The 18,577-nt window shown below is 43.2% G+C and overlaps 1 protein-coding gene and 1 pseudogene across 1 annotated transcript in view; one reads left to right on the top strand and one right to left on the bottom strand.

The window, feature by feature from the left end:
* EIF2AK3 (eukaryotic translation initiation factor 2 alpha kinase 3) overlaps positions 1-10,717 on the bottom strand; it is an 81,665-nt gene extending 70,948 nt beyond the window's left edge. The window contains exon 1 of the mRNA XM_052648887.1: positions 10,413-10,717. Within this exon, the coding sequence (XP_052504847.1) occupies positions 10,413-10,717 (305 nt within the window). The remainder of the gene's footprint in view (positions 1-10,412) is intronic.
* A 6,696-nt stretch (positions 10,718-17,413) lies between these two features.
* LOC128055697 (eukaryotic translation initiation factor 4B-like) lies at positions 17,414-18,226 on the top strand (annotated as a pseudogene).
* The last annotated feature ends 351 nt before the right edge of the window (positions 18,227-18,577 follow it).

Genomic DNA, 18,577 nt, shown 5'->3' with positions numbered 1-18,577 from the left:
TAGAGCCCGTTCTCCACAAGGTGAGAAGCCACCACAATGAGGGTCCAAAGCACTGCAAATGGAGAGCAACCCCCTGCTCACCACTACTAGAGAAAAGCCCAAGCAGCAATGAAGACAAAACAGCCAAGAATAAACCCTTTTTAAAAAAAGACACATATGTCTTATGTAAAGATTCTGCTTTTTAAAATAAACAAGATGTTTTCAGAAAATAAGATATTTTCAGACGATGAATTGTATCTAGAGGGTATGTGTGAATTCAAGCAATAAGTGAAAGAAAGAAAAACATGCAGGCAGGAATAGTTAAGTACATCACGCTCTTAACTGGCCATTGATATTTAGTATAATCTGGTTCTTAGATTTGAATGGTGTATCCTTAATTCTTTTTAACTCCTCTTAATGGGAATAACAGAAATTTCCATACAAACCCTGTCAATTCTTGCATGCTCAGGCATGTCCAACTCTTTGAGACCCCATCAGGCTCCTCTGTCCATGGGATTTCCCAGGCAAGAATACTGGAATGGGTTGCCATTTCCTTCTCTAGGGGATCTTCCTGACCCAAGGATGGAACCTGTGCCTTCTGCATCTCCTGCACTGGCAGGTGGATTCTTTATCACTTGAGCCACCTGGGAAGCCCATGTCAGGTGTCAAAAAAAAAATTCATTATCCCCACTGCTACAATTTATGGGCTCTGTCTTAAGCACATCACTGGAAGAGGGCTTTCCCATCTGCTGCTGCTGGAAATAGGTAACAGCTGGAGGGCAAAGAGATACTTAACAGGTACATCTTATCACATTCTTGGAGAGATGCTCTGAAATACTATTGGTTGAGAGCCACATGAAAGAGACAGACACTGCTGAAAAGCAGTCCTCCAGCTGGATGCAGAACAACCAGAGGTCAAAATAAGATGCAGCACTTAGAACAAACATCAAGGCCTCCCCTTTCCTTAAAAAAAGAAAAAAACAAACAAACAAAAAAAAAACCAGGGAGAATCTAAGGCCATTTATCTCCCCATGATCCACTCTATTTGGCAGTTTCTATGAACGAGATGAAAAACTCTTTAACTTATTTAAAAATCAAAAGAACTACACAGGCAGCATTTCCAGGGGAAAGAATCAGAGCTTTGAAGTCAACCCTGTGTGCCCATCCCCACGGCCCTGCTGTTGTTCTGCTCATGGTTCTATTCAAATTGCTTTTTCATGGATAAAACAGGACGATTTCACCCAGCTCAGCATAACTCAAATTGACCTGATTACCAAAATAATCTGGAGTGCTTGTTAAAAACCAGTGAAAATTCAGAGGTTCCCTCTGCAGAGGGGTTTCAGAGATGGTGACTTAACAAGTATCTGAGGTGAGTCTCAAGATAAAACCAGTCTGGCAAAGAGTGGTTTACCTCAAAGGGCAATTTCCTGGGAGTAAAATAATAATAATAATAATAATAATCCATTACTGGGATGAAGATGGCCTACTGATCAATGCTATCAGCAAACTCTAGAAATTCGTCTCACTTACAGGTTGCTTCAGTTTACAAAGTCATTTGTTTGGATGATTCAGCAGCAAGCACTTTCTCTCACTCATAGTGTGACTTTTCAAAGCCCCTTTCAAGAAAGGTTTGCAATGACCTCTCTTGAGGCCAGGTCTCCTCCCCTCATCAGGTTTGTCCCTCCAGTGGCAGCTGGAGTACAGTGAGTGTGCTCAGTCACTCAGTCGTGTCCAGCTCTTTACAACCCTATGGACTATAGCCCACCAGGCTCCATTGTCCATGCGACTTCCCAGGCAAGAATACTGGAGTGGGTTGCCATGCTCTCCTCCAGGGGATCTTTCCAACCCAGGAATTGAACCTGTGTCTCCTATGTCTCCTGTATCAGCAGGTGGATTCTTTACCATTGAGCCACCAGGGAAGCCCTTAGTTGGAACACTGGCTGTCTCCCATTCTAGACCAGTCCTTGCCCCCATCCTCACCTGCCATCCTGACAGCTTTCAATCTCCAAAATGTAGGCCGAGGAGTTCTAGTTTTATCCAAAGTCCATCACTTACTGTATGTGTAATCTGACAGCTCCCTAAACGAATGTAGTATTTACAGCTCATCCCTCTCCCAAACCCAGTTCAGCATTTTCAGCAGGGCATCACCACAAGGTGTTCAGAAAGCGTCCCTTCTCTCCCCAGGCTTTCTGCATCCACCCTATCACTGAACATCTATATCAGAAATGAAACCTGCCTCCTCCCTCACCCCCTGCATTTCAGCAACAGTCGTGTACTCCTGATCTGTTTTTCAAGCTTCCTTTAAATCTTTTCATTCTTCTTCATCCCAGTGGCCTTGTTCTATGACATTAGAACATCTTAAAAAGACGTCCAACCTACACAAAAACAAACCAAAAAAAAAAAAAAAAAAGACTAAAAAAATGAACAGAAAACAAAACCCAAAACAAACGAACAAAAAAAGACTTCCTGCCTCTGGTTTCTTCCTTCCTCCACTCTTCTGACAGTTTTGTTTCTATAATTGAGATCTGATCAACTTTCACAGCTCCCTGTGCCCACTCAATAAAGGCCACACTACTTGGTATCACGCATAATCTGGCATAACCTAGGCTTCTAACTCTTTGAACAAAGTTCCTTTGTTAACTTGGCTCTTGTCTCATGTCTTTTTCTTCTTTATTTTTTGGTTGTCTCATGTCTTAAATGATTTCATGTGTCCTCCAAATATCACTTCTAATGAATTTTCCTCTCTTTAGAGAAACTATTTAAGTACTAATCACAATATTCAAGACTTCTGGAAAGAAAGAGCTAATATTACTAATTAAGACTGGTATTTAGTTCCAGTGCAAAATTGAGAAAACTTGACTTTTTAATTAGCTTTCTCCTCAGTGCATGGCCAATCTCCCTTAGGTTGTTTGGAAAACACAGAACCAATCTCCTGGCTTCCCCACAAGCAAGCACATAAGGGTCCCAGAGCCCTGGTTTAGCAACCACAGCTTTGAGCCTGTGCTCACATCATCCCAGCAGCTGAGACTTTCCTTGACACTTCATGTTCAAGGCCTCGCTCACTTGACGTCTTCCTTCTCTTCGCTCTCAAACTCCTCTTATGTCATTACCATCCATTTCTGTACAGTTAATTCTTTAACACTTGCAGCTCCCTCTCAGGCCTGGACTCAAGGACAGCCCATGTATCCATCCCCAGCACCCAGTAGTGTGGAGCTCCTAGTAAGATGCAGTAAATGTTCGTTGGATGAATAAATTTTGCTGGGGCAGATACTACTACTCACATAAAACAAAAAAGGAGCTGAGAAAGACGTGAAAAGATGTGACTTGGCTAAGGTCATGCACCTAAAAGAGATTTTGGACAGAACTGTGAAGTATAAATTTTGGGGTTTTTTTAAACTCTAATTCAACTATTCTGTTAACTATATGTCTACATAAGTGGCGACTCCTACATTACTATAATGTGTAGCTTTTATTCCCCCCAGAAATCTCATCAAAATGTCATACATCCTGTTATTGCTCTGATTATGCCCTTAACTGAGCAGAAATGCTCTTAGGCCACAATAAATACCAATTTTAAAAAATTTTGTTTGCTCCGACTTCCATCACCCAGAATCCCTGCCTATTTATAATTAAGTTTATCAGAGTCTGATAAGTAAATGCTGAATTCTTTCATACAGTAACTTTGCCTGAATAAATTTCCCATTTGAAACAGAAGTAGGTGACAGTAGAAAGTTCTATCGACTGAACAGTTTCTACATTAACAACTGCTTATTTTAAAATTGCACATTTCCTTTCATAGGAAAAAAAAACAGTCACAAAATTTAAAATGTGATTGGGTTAAATCTGCTTTTTTTTAAATGTAACTAAGAATCCTCTGACTAAAATGTATGCTCGCACTCAAGGAAGCATATATTCTTGTTGAAAAACGAATGTATTAATTGGACTTTACTTTGTAGTCCTCACCTACTAAGTAAATCTTCAGATCAAACTTCCTTTATTTAAACCTGTCACAAGACTAGTCATGCCCTCAATACAAACAAATATAGTGCCAAAAATTACTAACTATATAACTCTGACATATTAGCTAAGCCTTACAGAAATACAGTCTAAGTTTTCAATGTTGTAAACCAAGTGAGAGCAGCAGATATCCGTTTCCAATTAGAATTAAACATTTTCAAAGCACTTTGTCTGCTCTATTCTATGAAATCTTTTAAATAAAATGGTTATTGACAAATAGAACAGCATGGAAAACATTAAAACAATGTTTTTTAAACTTTTTATTTTGTATTGGGGTATAGCCAATTAACTGGAGGAGGAAATGGCAACCCACTCCAGTATTCTTGCCTGGAGAATCTCATGGACAAAGGAGCCTGGCAGGCTACAGTCCACAGGGTCGCAGAGTCCAACGTGGCTGAAGTAATTTAGCACACAGCCAATTAACAACAGTGTGTTAGTTTTAGGTGAACAGTGAAGGCACTCAGCCGTACATATACATGTATCCGTTCTCCGACAAACTCCCCATCCAGGCTGCCACATAACACTGAACAGAATTCCATGTGCTATACAGAAGGTCCTTGTTGCTTATCCATTTTAAATATAGCAGTGTGTACATGTCCATCCCCAATTCCCTAACTACCCGTTCCCCCCACGTCAACCATAAGTTTGTTCTCTTAAGTCTGTTAAGTCTCTTTCTGAAAAACTTTAAAAAAAATTTCCCCCTCACACTTAGTTCTAAAACCTACCAGCTTTACTTTCTGCATTTTAAAATGTTTTGTACTAGAAATATACAATCAGCTCCTATCTTACCAAAAAAAAAAAAAAAAACCCGATGGAGTTTCCAGACAGTATTTATGGAATGAAGGACCATGTGGGAGCCACAGCTTACAGCAGGTGATAAAGACAGGTCACCTTCTGCGCCCAGGAGTGTGAATACAGAACAGTTTCCTCAACTCTGTCTATCTCAAAGCCAGAGTCCAGGTGTCAATCACACTAAAAAGACAATTATAGACAGGAAGGGTAATCCATTACTCACCAAGTGTATTTACTTTGGCTTATAGCCTGACTTGAAAGTTATGCACAAATCTTCTTTCAGTGTGATTCTTAGTCAGCTTTAAAAGTCTGGGGTTGCCGAGGGGACGGGATAGTTAGGGAGTTTGGGATGGACATGTACATAGTCCTATATTTAAAATGGTAAGCAACAAGGACCTACTATATAGTACATGGAACTCTGCTGAGTATTATGTGGCAGCTGGATGGGAGGGGAGTTTGGGGGAGAATGGATACATGGTATCTATGATTAGGTCCTTTTGCTGTACACCTGAAACTGTCACAACATTATTAATCAACTAGACCCCAGTACAAAATAAAAAGCTTTAAATAAGTGAAAAAAAAAGTCTGGGGTCAGAAACATGAACAGATAATTGAGTTTCCTTTCAACACTGTATCCTGTAATTCTATTATTCAACAGTCATTTTAGTTGAAAAAAAAGGATTACGAATTTGAAAATCTGAAGAAGATTAGATTTCTAAGCCATTGATTCAGATCAGATCAGCCTATAAAGGATAGAGAGGAGAAAGAAATAAAGAGGAATTAAATCATCTTATATTTGGGAAGTGTTTTCCTGTTACAACTCATTAAATCCAAAAATTCCAGTTTACAGATGCACAAATTAAAGAAGCATGAGAGATGAAATGAACGTCAAATGTAGTGATACTTTTGTTAGAGGGGAATCAGAGGCAAAAGGAACATAATACTTTAAAAATTGGTGTGATAGCTAAAACTAGGGCTTTACAACTTCCAAGGTTGTCAGATGTCAATCTGAGGATGCTCAACCCATCACAAGAATGCCAAATGACACCTTGCAGTTTGCTTTTTGTGCTTAAGTCAGAAAACTCATAACTCATCATTTAACGCCAACGTGCATGCATAAAACCGAACAGTGAGATGAGATTTTGACTTTCTTCCCAACACTCTGCAATGACCGTCTCATTTAAATTTCAACTAAATGTAATATTTACCAGAAGAACCGCTGACAGCAAGACTGCTACAAGAAAAGCAAGTTCATTTTAGCTACTTTTTAAAGGGAAAAAAAAATAGTTTATTCACTCATTTATATGCCTGAGATGCAGAGTAAGCATTTAGACTGAAAATTCCATCACAAGAAAATGAAAATTCCATCAAGAGAAAAAAAAGAATGAGCAAGTTGCATTCTGCTTCTTGAGAGACAAAAGACAACCTGTAAAAACAAAGATCTCAATTTCCCACCTCCTACTTTTAAAAGTTTTGCAAAGACTATGGCTCTTCAGTTATCTGCAATAAACGCTTGGTTAATCCAGATTTGTTCCCCTAATCTTCCTTCTTTAAATAAACAGGATATTGGTTTATTATTATAGAACTGATATTCTCTTTTTTTTTTCACTTTTTTCTGTAGCGCACTTCAAAAAAGTCTTTTACAAACTACATATTTATCTCTTGCTGATTCTACCAATTTACTTACTCAAGGTTTCTCAAACTTTCCATACTATCTTAAGCTACTGGGCAGACACCTAAACCCCAGCCCATATTATCCTAACCAATTCTGTTTGCCAAAGATCTCTTATTCTCTGGCAGGCAAAACTCCTCTCTTGTCCTTTCTGAGAAAAGTAGTTCTGCTTGCCAGCTACATTCACCTCCTCTCCTATTCCTTTCTTTTCCAACCTGTCTATACAAGCTTGCACTTTCTGCATATATAAAAAAGATCAGCAATCTCAACAGGTTACAGTGAGGGACTGAGGAAGTGAGGCCAAAAAGGATGAATCTTTTCTTTGGGGGTTGGGGGGAGCAGGGAGCCGTGTAGTGTGACTTAAAGGATCTCACTCAGTTCCCCAGCCAGGGACTGAACCTATGACCCCAGCAATGGAAGCTCAAAGTCCTAACTACTGAACCACTAGAGAATTCCCAAAAAGGATGAATCTTTAACCCCTTCTTTAAGTATGCTTGCTTGATTGCTAAGTCACTTCAGTCATCCAATTCTTTGCAACCTTATGGACTGTAGCCTGCAAGGCTCCACTGTCCATGGGATTTTCCAGGCAAAAATACTAGAGTGGGTTGTCACTCCTGACCCAGGGATTGAACCCTCTCTTACATCCACCTGCATTGGTAGGCAGGATCTTTACCACTACCTCATTTTCTCAGTCCTCACCCTATGCCTGCTGTACAACCTGGCCAGCTGTACCTGTCGCCTTTGCCGACTTATCTCTCCAAAACATAAAGGGCATTTCCTGAAGTTTTTATCCCTAGCTCCTCTTTGCACAGTTTCAACCATTTACCCTGACATCTCTCCACCTGCAGGCACTGTTTCCTACTTAATCTCTCCCTCTAGACTTCCTGCCAGCACTGCCAAGTCACCATGTCCAACACCAACCCAGTTACCTTTTCCCCCCTCCCCTTAATCTTTCCACTTTCCACCTGTGCTCTACTCCCTAGCCATCCCATCTGCATCTTTAGCTGGTGGTGCCAAGAGAGGACGAATCAATTTATTTGCCAAGAACCAAGGTTCCACCTGCAATCTCTCAACTCTACCCCCTCTGTTCTCTATCCACTGGACAGTGCACCTCTCACGGACACTGTTATAACATGCTCCTTTTGGTTTCCACACCTCAAGTTTTTTTACTGTATACCGTAATGTCAGAGAAATAGTCCCTAAGCACAAACTTAGATCAGGCCTGGCATTTGAGATACTCTACACAACACTTCTCAAACTGTAGTACATGAGGGACTTTCCTGATGGTTTAGTGGTTAAGACTCCTCACTTTCATTGCAGGGGGCACGGGTTTGATCCCTGCTTGGGGAACTAAGGGAGCTTCCCAGGTAGTGCTAGTGGTAAAGAACCCACCTACCAATGCAGGTAGACGTAACAACATAGGTTCAATTCCTGGGTTGGGAAGATGCCCTGGAGGAGGAAATGGCAACTCCCTCCAGTATTCTGGCCTGGAGAATCCCATAGACAGAGGAGCCTGGCAGGCTCCGGTACATAGGATCACAGAGTCAGACACGACTGAAGTGGCTTAGCATGTACCCATTCAGGGAACTAAGATCCTACATGCCAAGGGGTGCAGCCAAAAACAAATGAACAAACTGTAGTGTGCATGTGAACTGCAGGCTGATCTTCTTAAAATGCAGATACTCATTCAGTGGGTCTCAGCGGGGCCTGATTCTGGATTTCTAACGTTTCCAGGTGATGATGATGTTACCAGCATATGGCTGTATATATACAACATGGCTGCAACCTATTTTTCTAGCCTTATCGTCTACCCCTCCCTGCCCAGCACATATGTATGTATGTTTGTAACTCTTTCGTACCTACAGGTCACTCACATGCACACACACACACAGATGCATACAAACAAAATAATGGGTGTGTGTGTATGCTCTCAGTCGTGTCCGGCTCTTTGGGGCCCTGTGGACTGCAGCCTATCAGGCTTCTCTGTCTGTGGAATTTTCCAGGCAAAAATACTGGAGTGGGTTGCCATGCCCTCCTCCAGGGCATCTTCCGGACTCAGGGATCAAACCTGAGTCTCTTGCATCTCTTGCACTGGCAGGCATTTTCTTTACCACTAGCACCACCTGGGAAGCCTTCCCTAAACACAGCTGCTGTGCCCCTCGCTGTTTCAAGTCCAGCCTCTGCTCACCACATTTCTACCCACTTTTGAGGAAGCAACTCATTCTGCCAGAGTATTTTCTTGTTTTCTTTCCTACCTCACCCCAGTACCACTCACTGAACACCACAAGAAACATGGGACACTGATAGCACTTTGCATTGCTTCTGCCCTGTAATGTTATTACGGGTCATCTTATTTAATCCTCACTGCTGGACTGCACCTCTTGCTGGAGGACAGGAGCTATCTGTCTAACCTCTGTAACCCCAGGGCATCACTGCGGGGGGTGGGGGGGGGGTCTTTTAAGCATCAATAAATACCTGCTCCAGTGGATCTGTATTTTAAGAAAAATGAAACCGACTACTCTACTTCATGTAACTCACTTTGGGCAAGTGCTTCAGAAGTTTAAGACAAATAAAAACATTCTTGCTGGATAGCTAGCTAATTCATTAGCAAAACCTCTGAACATTCTGTCAAATGTTTGGCATTTTAAAATCATCTACATATAAACATTCAAAGGGTGTTTCTAAAATTTTAGTACTTCCCAGGTGATGCTAGTGGTAAAGAACCCAGCTGCTAAGGTGGGTTCAGTCACTGGGTGGGGAAGATCCCCTGGAGGAGGGCATGGCAACCCACTCCAGTATTCTTGCCTGGAGAATGCCATGGATAGAGGAGCCTGCCGAGCTACCGTCCACAGGGTCGCAGAGTCGGACACGACTGAAGTGACTTAGCGCCCTCACCCAGGCATATAGATCAAAGCTCTGATATTTAACTGAAAAAGTAAAACTAATTTGTCATAATCTAGTCATTACTACATTTAAACTTAAAATACTTTCTAATCCAGTAACCCTCTCTGGTTTAATTTACTTAAAGCTCCTGTTATTCCATCCATTAAATGGGATCTCACTTTCTCCTCGGGTGTGCTAAAGTTAGTCATCTGCGAAATAATTTACCATTAAAATGCCTCACATGTGTGCCCAGCCATGAAAAGTGCTTTAAAACATGTATCTTGAAGAAACGTTTTTAGGAGATGAAACAACTCAACCAATACAGCCCTATATTAAATGTTTATATACTAAACCCTCTAAATATCAAAGAACTGCCGAAATTCAAACAAAACCATAGCTTCTAAACTTTAGTGTGTTCAAGAATTGTCTGCAGTGCGTATTAAATGTGCAGATTCCAGTTTCTTACCCTAAGGAAGTCTAATCCAGTCAATCTGGAATGGGACTTAGAAAACTGTACAGTCAACCAGCATCCCCGGGCGGTTCCAATGCAGGTGTTCCACAGATCTCAGAGAAATACTGACCTCAACCCTGGTGCGTGGGCACTACAGGGATGTATTTAAAGAAAAATGTTGAAATCTCTTTATGAAGTTCTTTCCCCATAGAGCTGTCACACTAGCACAGACATAAGGTAATTCATTAAAAAAAAAAAAAAAAACCGATGAGGCGTGCTGTAAGTTGCTTGCGGTACGAGTAAAGGTCGAAAGCAAAGAAAGAAAGTAACGTTTCTTTCCCACTTCTCACTCCGTTCTCCGAGCATCCTCCAGGTACCTTTGAGGATGCTGCTCGCACCAGAACTACAACCGGGTGCCAGGGAGCAGAGTGAGGCCCTTCTCTGGTCCGGGGGGTGGGCAGGCGGCCCCGCTCTCTCCCCTAGGTCACCAGCAGTCCTCTGCCAGCTAGAAGTCGCGGCGGAGGGGAGACCGCGGCCCCCGGATCCTCCGCGGCGCACGCGCATAAACAAGTCGCCTTCAGGGGTCAGCGATCTCGATGCTCTACCCGAGCCCCTTACCTGCCGCACGGCCGAATATCGGGCTCCTCTTCCGGCTCCGGCTCCCGCGGCTCCTGCTCGCCTGCAGCTGCCGGCAGCGCCTCGGAGTCCTCCACCGTCACTTCGGCCGCAATCACGGCGCCCGCCGCCGGCACCCGCGTAGCCGAGGTGGGAGCCGCAGCGGCCCCGAGGCCGAACGCCGCCTCCGCTGTCGGTGCGAGGAGGTCAGAGGTGCGCTGCGCGGCCACTGTCCCCGCCACGAGCCCCAGAAGCAGCGGCAGTAGCAGCGTCCGTGCCAGCGACCCCGGGCCGGTGGCGCGCTCCATCAGCGGCCCGCCCCGCGAGCCGGCATGGAGGTGTAGCCACCGGCGCCCGCCTCTCCCGCAGTTCAGAATCCCCGACCAAGGCGAGGACGCGCTAGGGACTCCGCCACCGCCTAGACGGTCAGGAAGTCCAGCAGCTTTCCCTCGGCCACGTCTTAGCCCGGCCTCCGCCAGCGCCACCTGAGTGACAGCCTCCCCCGGACATCGCCCATTGAACGATCTTTCCGCGCATCTGCTCGCTGACTGGCTGCAGACTCTGCCACTCTGGGCACCGACGCTAGTCTTGTTGGAGCAGGTGGGCTCTCCTGGGTTGTCAACAGCAAAGCTGCCAATCAAATTGTATTGCCTTTAGCCGGCGGACTGCCCTCTTCCGGACGCGCTTACCAATGAGGAACGCCCCTCCAGGCAGTTTTTTTGCCTGATTGGTTGATTTGGCAGTACCCAGAACGCCATTCCCCAGAGAAGATTGGCCATTGTGCTGATTGGCCTCGCCCCTCAAAGCGAGGCGCTAGAGAATACTTGAAGATCATTGGTGGAAGCGAATGTCCCTCAAAAGTCTGAGATAATTTCTTCTTGATTGGTTGGAAGCAGCACTTACTACGTGGCGGATTCTGACTGCGGAGAGGACGGTCCCAAGTGAAAGGAAGAGTGAAAGGCGAGTCCCTGGTGGTGGGGTGGCGGCCGATCTTCAAGGAGTTACCGCTGTAAAGCCTGGTCCGTTTGGAAACTCAAAAGAAGAGCAGGAAAAATAAGTGACCGCACAAAACATGTAGTTCCTGAAAGTGGAAGGGGTAACGTGAGTTGGGTAGAAGATCCAGCCACTGGGCTGGGAATTACCGCTTGTTTAGAGATGCTGATTTCCTCGGTGACCTACAGCAATCTAGTCTATCCGACACGCCCCTTTCTTGTTAGAAAGGAGAAGGAGCACAGGCCTGGTGCACTTACGTCATTTGTCTACAGTCACATAAGTAGTTATTTACAGAACCATGTCTTTTCATCCAAGCCTTCTGATCCTGGTCTGCCATGCTTTGTAGTTCGCTAACAGGGCAAGACAGAGAGAAAACCGCAAAAGGCCAAACTGGAGATTTGAATGTTTGGCCAAGGCATTAGAACTTTTCATGCAGTTCCGGACACCCTGAAGATTCCTGAGCAGATGAGTGAAGTGATAAGAGTTGTGGTTTAGAAACAACCCAACTGCTGTGAATTCCTCAGCAGTGTTTTCAAAAGAGCATTAAAGATGAGACCAATTGTGTGGCTATATGTGAGGCTATATCCCCATCAAAATTTTGAAGATCTTATTTTATTTAAGCTACTGGCATACAGACATGCTCTTAATTTCTTCAGTCCAAAAGCAAAACCCTCCACGTCCCCTTCCACAGTCAACCGTATTTCATAGTTGCTCAGTACAGGAAAAACTCTGTCTTCGATTCCTCTTGTCCCCTTGTCAAACACACTACTTTTGTTCCCACAACTCCACCAAACTGCTCATGCTGTGGCCACCATTGCTAAATTCAAAAGACGATTCTCCATCTTCATTTTATCATCTATATAATAAACCCAGACAGAGGATGAAGTGGTTGGATGGCATCACTGATTGAGTGGAAATGAACTTGGGCAAACTCTGGGTGATGGTGAGGGACAAGGAGGCCTGGCCTGCTGCAGTCCATGGAGTTGCAAAGAGTCAGAGAGGACTTGGCAACTGAACAACAATAGGTAACCCAATACATAAGTCTTTCCTGTATAAAAACACTTTTCACTGGTTTTCCAGCTTCCACATGGGCCAAATCATAGCCCTCATTACCACCTCATTTTAACTTAATCTCCTCCTTAAAGGTTTCTCTCCAAATAAGGTTACATTCGAGGGGGTACTAGGGTCAGGACTTAAACGCATGAATTTCAAAGGAGACACAATTCAGCCCATAACACCCAGATACTCATGAAACTAGTTCTCTCACTTCTTTCAGGGCTCTGTTACCTTCCCAGTAAAGCCTCTCCTGACCCTTTTTAAAATTGAAGCCCCCCACCCCACCTCAATTCCTAAACTACTCCCCTGCTTTATTTTTCTCTTTAATAAAATCTTTTTGGTTCAGTCACTCAGTCCTGTTCGATTCTTTGGGACCCCATGGACTGCAGTACATCAGGCTTCCCTGTCCATTATCTCCCAAGTTTGTTCAAACTCATGTCCATTGAGTCAATGATGCTATAATTTGCGTATTTATTTATTGTCTGTCTCCCTCCACGCCTACATAAATTCCATTAGCATTTACACATTGATATGTTCAAAGAGACTAAAACAACGCAAAGTATTTAGTAAGCGTTTAATAAATATTTGTTGAATAAATGAAAATCTGAGGACGGAGCAAAATGGATAAATGGAAGAGATTGTAGTTGCTGTAGATAGAAGGGAGTGATTAAGGAAGCAAGAACCCAGAGTATCTGGAGAAAACAGACTGCTGTGCCTTCCATGTTGAAAGTAGAGATTAGAAAGTACCCTGAAAAGATAAATTATTTTGAAATGAAGAGTAGATGAGAGAGCTCAAACTAGTTGATCACTTTCTACTCAACTAAACAGATCAGATCTCCCAAGTTGGAGAATATAAGAGATAATATGAGAAAAGTGTCAGAAAATTAAGGTGAAATTAGAAATGATTGTTGACTACTTGTAATGCCCATTTGAAATTGCCCTGTGCTATGTGCCCAGTCATGTCCAACTCTTGGTGACCCCATGGACAATAACCCTCCAGGCTTCTCTGTCCGTGGCATTTTCCAGGCAAAAATACGGAGAAGGGTTGCCATTTTCTTCTCCATGGGATCTTCCAAACCTAGAGATCGGCCTGCATCTTTTGCTAATCCTGCATTGGCAGGCAGATTCTTTACCACCGAGCCACCTGGGAAGCTTGCATTTGAAATTAGCTTGTGTATATATTTTAGTGGATTTAGTCTTCATAGATCTGTGACTTTTTCAAAAGATGATCATGGCATGAACAATAACAATCTCAGCTAATGAATCAGAAATCTGCTTGCCATTTGTAAATTATGTGGAAGGTTTTTATTATTGTTATTATTCATTTACCATGCAGGGAGGACCATGTGTTCACCTGCATGTAATGGGAACAAAAATGTGAACAAAACAGGCATGGTCCCTGCCCTTCTGAAGCTTAACAATTATCTAGTTAGGGAGACAGACACTACTTTAGTAATATATTATTAAAACCAAGAAAAGTGCTATGATGGAGAGGGAACAGGCAGGAGAGCACAGTAGCTGAAAATATTAGACGAGTCAAGCTTTATACTCAAGGAAAAAAACATGCAAGAAGTTCCATTTTGGGAAAAGAAGATAAGTCCTGAGTCATGGTCAGCTGAATGGGATAAAAAATTACTGGAAGGGAAAAGAGTATGTGCCAGTTTTAACAGCGTGCAGAGTCACAGTGACTACACAGTAGCTCTGAAATCTGAATCAGTGAGACCGGCTGGGGCCTTGGACTCTTCAATGCAGTACTGCAATGCTTAATCTGGACACATCTCTCCTCAAATGGCAAAATACAAAGAAACTGTATGAGATTAAAAATAACTACATGCATGTGCATGCATGTACTGTTGGGGCAAATTCTGGCCCCCAAAATACAAAGAGACCAAAAAACCCAACTGTCACTTTTGAAGAGCATGGAGCAAAAGCAAGGTTGATCCCTGGGTTGGGAAGATCCCCTGGAAGAGGAAATGGCAACCCACTCTAGTATTCTTGCCTGGGAAATCCCATGCACAGAGGAGCCTGGTGAGCTACAGTCCATGGGGTCACACAAGAGTTGGACATGACTTAGTGACTAGACAATAGCAAAACTAAAATAAGTAGCAGTAGTACAAGAAGTGTGTATGTGTGTGTGCTCAGTCCTGTCTCTTTGCGACCAGTCAAGAATACTGGAATGGGTTGCCATTTCCTCCTCCAAGGGATCTTCCTGACTCAAGGATCAAACCGTCATCTCCTGTTATTCCTATGTTGGCAGATTCTTTTACCACTGAGCCATCGGGGAAGCCCACGGCTTGAAAGGTGGGAGTAGGTAAATGCAGTGAAAGCAGCCTAACACTGGACTTCCCAGGTGGTTCAGTGGTGGAAAATCTAAGTGCCAGTGCAGGGGACATGGATTCACAATCCCTGGTCTGGGAAGATTCCACATGTTCCGCAGCAACTAAGCCTGTGCAGCACAACTGCTGAAGCCTGAGCACCCTAGAGCCCGTGCATAAGATAAGCCACTGCAACGAGAAAATCACACACAGCAAATAGAGTAGTCCTGCTCACTGCAACTCGAGAAAGCCCTAGCACACCAATGAAGACCCTGCACAGCCAAAAGTAAATAAATAAATAAAAATTTTAAATAAGCCGTCAAACATCTTTGCATTATCTGGGAAAATAAAGTACTAATTTAGTTATACTGTATTAGGTCAAGGATGCATGTTATAGTCTTAGGGTAATCAATCACTTAAAGAATGATATTAATACAAAGGTGATATAACTAATAGAGGGAGGAAATGTAATAATAAATATCTGTGATTTATTCAAAGTGGGCAAGAAAAGAGGAAAAAGAGGACAAGAAACAGGTGGGACAGGTAGAGATTAACAACAGTAAGTGGTAGCTATAAATGCCAGTATATCAGTATTGACATTAAGCATGTATGGCATAAGAGCTGTTATAATACAAAGCTTATCTGCCTGGATAAAAGAAAAGAGACATAACTGTAAGGTGTACATGCAGAAGTTATATATGCCAACAATAGCAAAAAGAAATCTGATGTAATCATAATTAGATCTGGCAAGGTTAATTTTTAAACATTTTAAAAATAGATTTTACTTTTTTATTGTATGATAATTTTATTTTTTATTGGAATATCATTGCTTTACAATGTTGTGCTAGTTTCTGTTGTACAACATCATGAATCAACCATAAGTGTACCTATATCCTCTCCCTCCTGAGCCTCCCTCCCACTCTCCCAATTCCACCCTCTAGGTCATCACAGAGCACTGAGCTGAACTCCCTGTGCTGTGCAAGGGAATTGCTTCCCACTGGTTGTCTATTTTACACATGGTAGTGTGTATGTGTCAATGCTACTCTCTCGGTTCATCCCCGCCTCCTTCCCCCACTGCGTTGAAAAATCTGTTCTCTACATCTGTGCCTGTATCTTCAAGTAGGTTCATCAGAACCATTTTTCTAGATTCCATATATATGCGTTGATATGAAAAATTTATTTTTCTCTTTATGGCTTACTTCACTCCAAATAACAGGTTCTAGATTCATCTGCCTCACTAGAACAGACTGAAATTGATTATTTTTTATGGCTGTGTAATATTCCATTATATATATATATGTACCACATCTTTATCTGTTTATCTGTCAGTGGACATCTAGGTTGCTTCCATGTCCTGGCTATCGTAAATAGCGTAACTATTGTGAATAGTAGTACCCTGAGCATCAGTGAACATGGGGGTATTTGTGTCTTTTTGAATTATGGTTTTCTCAGGGTATATGCCCAAGAGTGGGATTGATGGGTCATGTGGTGTTCTATGTTTAGTTTTTTAAGGACCCTCGTTACTGTTCTCCACAGTGGCTGTACCAATTTACACCCCTACCAGCAGAGTAGGAAGGTTCCCTTTTCTCCACACTGTCTCCATCATTTATTGTTTGTAGATTTTTTGACAATGGCTATTCTGGCTGGTATGAAGTGACCTCACTGTGGTTTTGACTTACACTTCTCTAATGATTAGTGATGTTGAGCATCTTTTCATGTGCCTCTTGGCCATCTGTATGTCTTTGGAGAAATGTCTGTTTAGGTCAGACAAAAAGATTAATCTCCAAAATGTGATAACAATTATGGAGCTCAATAGAAAAAAACCCAAACAATCCAATCAAAAAATGGGTGGTAGACCTAAATAGACTGTACTTTTTAAGAGTATTTTGGGACTTCCCTGGTGGCTCAGTGGTTAGGACTTTGCTTTCCAACGCAGGGGGTGAAGGTTCGATTCCTGGTCAGGGAGTTAGGATCCCATATGCTTCTTGGTGGAAAAATAAAAACCAAAAAAACAGAAACAATATTGTAACAAGTTTATTAAAGACTTTAAAAATGGTCCACATCAAAAAAGCAATCTTAAAAACAGAAGAGTAGTTTTTAGGTTTATAGCAAAATTGAGCAGGAAGTACAGAGTTCCCATATACCTCCTCTCCCCACATACCGACAGCCACCCCCAGTAGCAAAGTCCACCCCCACGAGGGTGGTACATTCGCTACAATCAATGAACCTGAGTTGATACATCATTATCATCCCAAATCCAGTGCATTTATCCCATGAACCCAGCAAACAGACTGAAAGGTTTCAGTTACCCTGACTTTGAGGTCCTGAGTTTAGATTCCTTGCTTAGTATTACCCTGAGTATCAGTGAAGGATTTCTAGAAGGCTGCTGCTGCTGCTGCTGCTAAGTCGCTTCAGTTGTGTCCGACTCTGTGTAACCCGATAGACGGCATCCCATCAGGCTCCCCCCATCCCTGGGATTCTCCAGGCAAGAATACTGGAGTGGGTTGCCATTTCCTTCTCCAATGCATGAAAGTGAAAAGTGAAAGTGAAGTCGCTCAATCCTGTCCGACTGTTAGCGACCTCATGGCAGGAGATTTCAAATGGACACTGCTGATCCAATACCTGGTTCTTTCAGTCAAGATGGAAACTGGTATTCTGACAAGAGATGCACACTGTAGGGCCCATCCTGCTGCAGACAGCTGTGATGACTACCTGTCCAGAAGAGGTGATGATAGCTTTGGAGACAAATGTTGAGATAGTTATGATTCATGCCAATATCATGATGTGTGTCAGCGTAAATAGGATAGTAGGATGGTCCGGTCCACATGGGGATGTGGATTGACGTGGAGGCCAGGATTGCTATGATGACTGAGGCAAGAGAGACTATGACAGAGGCTTTGATTACAGGACAGGCAGTGGTAGGAAGAGTATTTGGTCGTGGGCACCCGAGGGATTAGAAATACAAAGGAAGAGGAGACGACTATGAAGATAGATATGGCAGACGAGATGATTAGAGAGGCATGATGGTACAGGTCCTCCCACCCACAGACTCATCGTGAGTGTAAAGCCTCAGGGTACTCCCAAAGAAGACATTTCCTCTACTAGCACCTCCGGGTGAGAAGCCTCTGTGAGTGAGGGGCAAAGCTTGTTGACACAGCTGCTAGGGACGTTCTAGAGCCAAAACTAGAACTTCAAACTCGGGGGAGACACACAAGCTGACAAAGTGAAGAAATTCAGGCAAAGGAAGGGCTGAGGACAGGAAGTGAGTCATCACAGACCGCACCTAGCAGAAATGTATGAAGAAAAGATAGGAAGAAGTCTCTAGAAAAGAAAATACTTACGAAGGAGAAAAATTGTCACTCTCCAACTTCTAAGCCTCCCAAACCTGAGCAGTCTCTAAAGGTAATGCCAGCCGCTCCACCAAAGGAGAAGGCTCCTGGGGAAGCAATCTAACCCTCCTGCTGATCTCAGAGCTCAGACACAGAGCAGCAATGGTAGTTTCGGCTCTGCCATCTGAGCAAAGACCAGCAGGAAAGGTGAAAAGATGGATGAGCAAATGTCCCAAAAGGTCAAAGTGACAAGTCCAGTCCTGATCCAGACCGTGGAGGGAACAAAGCCTGCCATAGAGTCAGGTGTGAAGGGTGATAAAAAGGATCAAGACTCCTGATCTGATTTACATTGGAGCCAAAGAAACCTGAAGAAAATCCAGCCTCCAGGTTCGGTTCTGCAATCGGTCATGCTGCTCTTTCCTTTGACAGTGACGGTGAAAACAAAGCTGACGATCTAACCCTGTGCTTTCTCCTT

This window comes from Budorcas taxicolor, chromosome 11 (genome assembly GCF_023091745.1).
Source record: "Budorcas taxicolor isolate Tak-1 chromosome 11, Takin1.1, whole genome shotgun sequence".
Classification (NCBI taxonomy): Eukaryota; Metazoa; Chordata; class Mammalia; order Artiodactyla; family Bovidae; genus Budorcas; species Budorcas taxicolor.
This window is presented reverse-complemented; position numbering and strand designations above follow the sequence as displayed.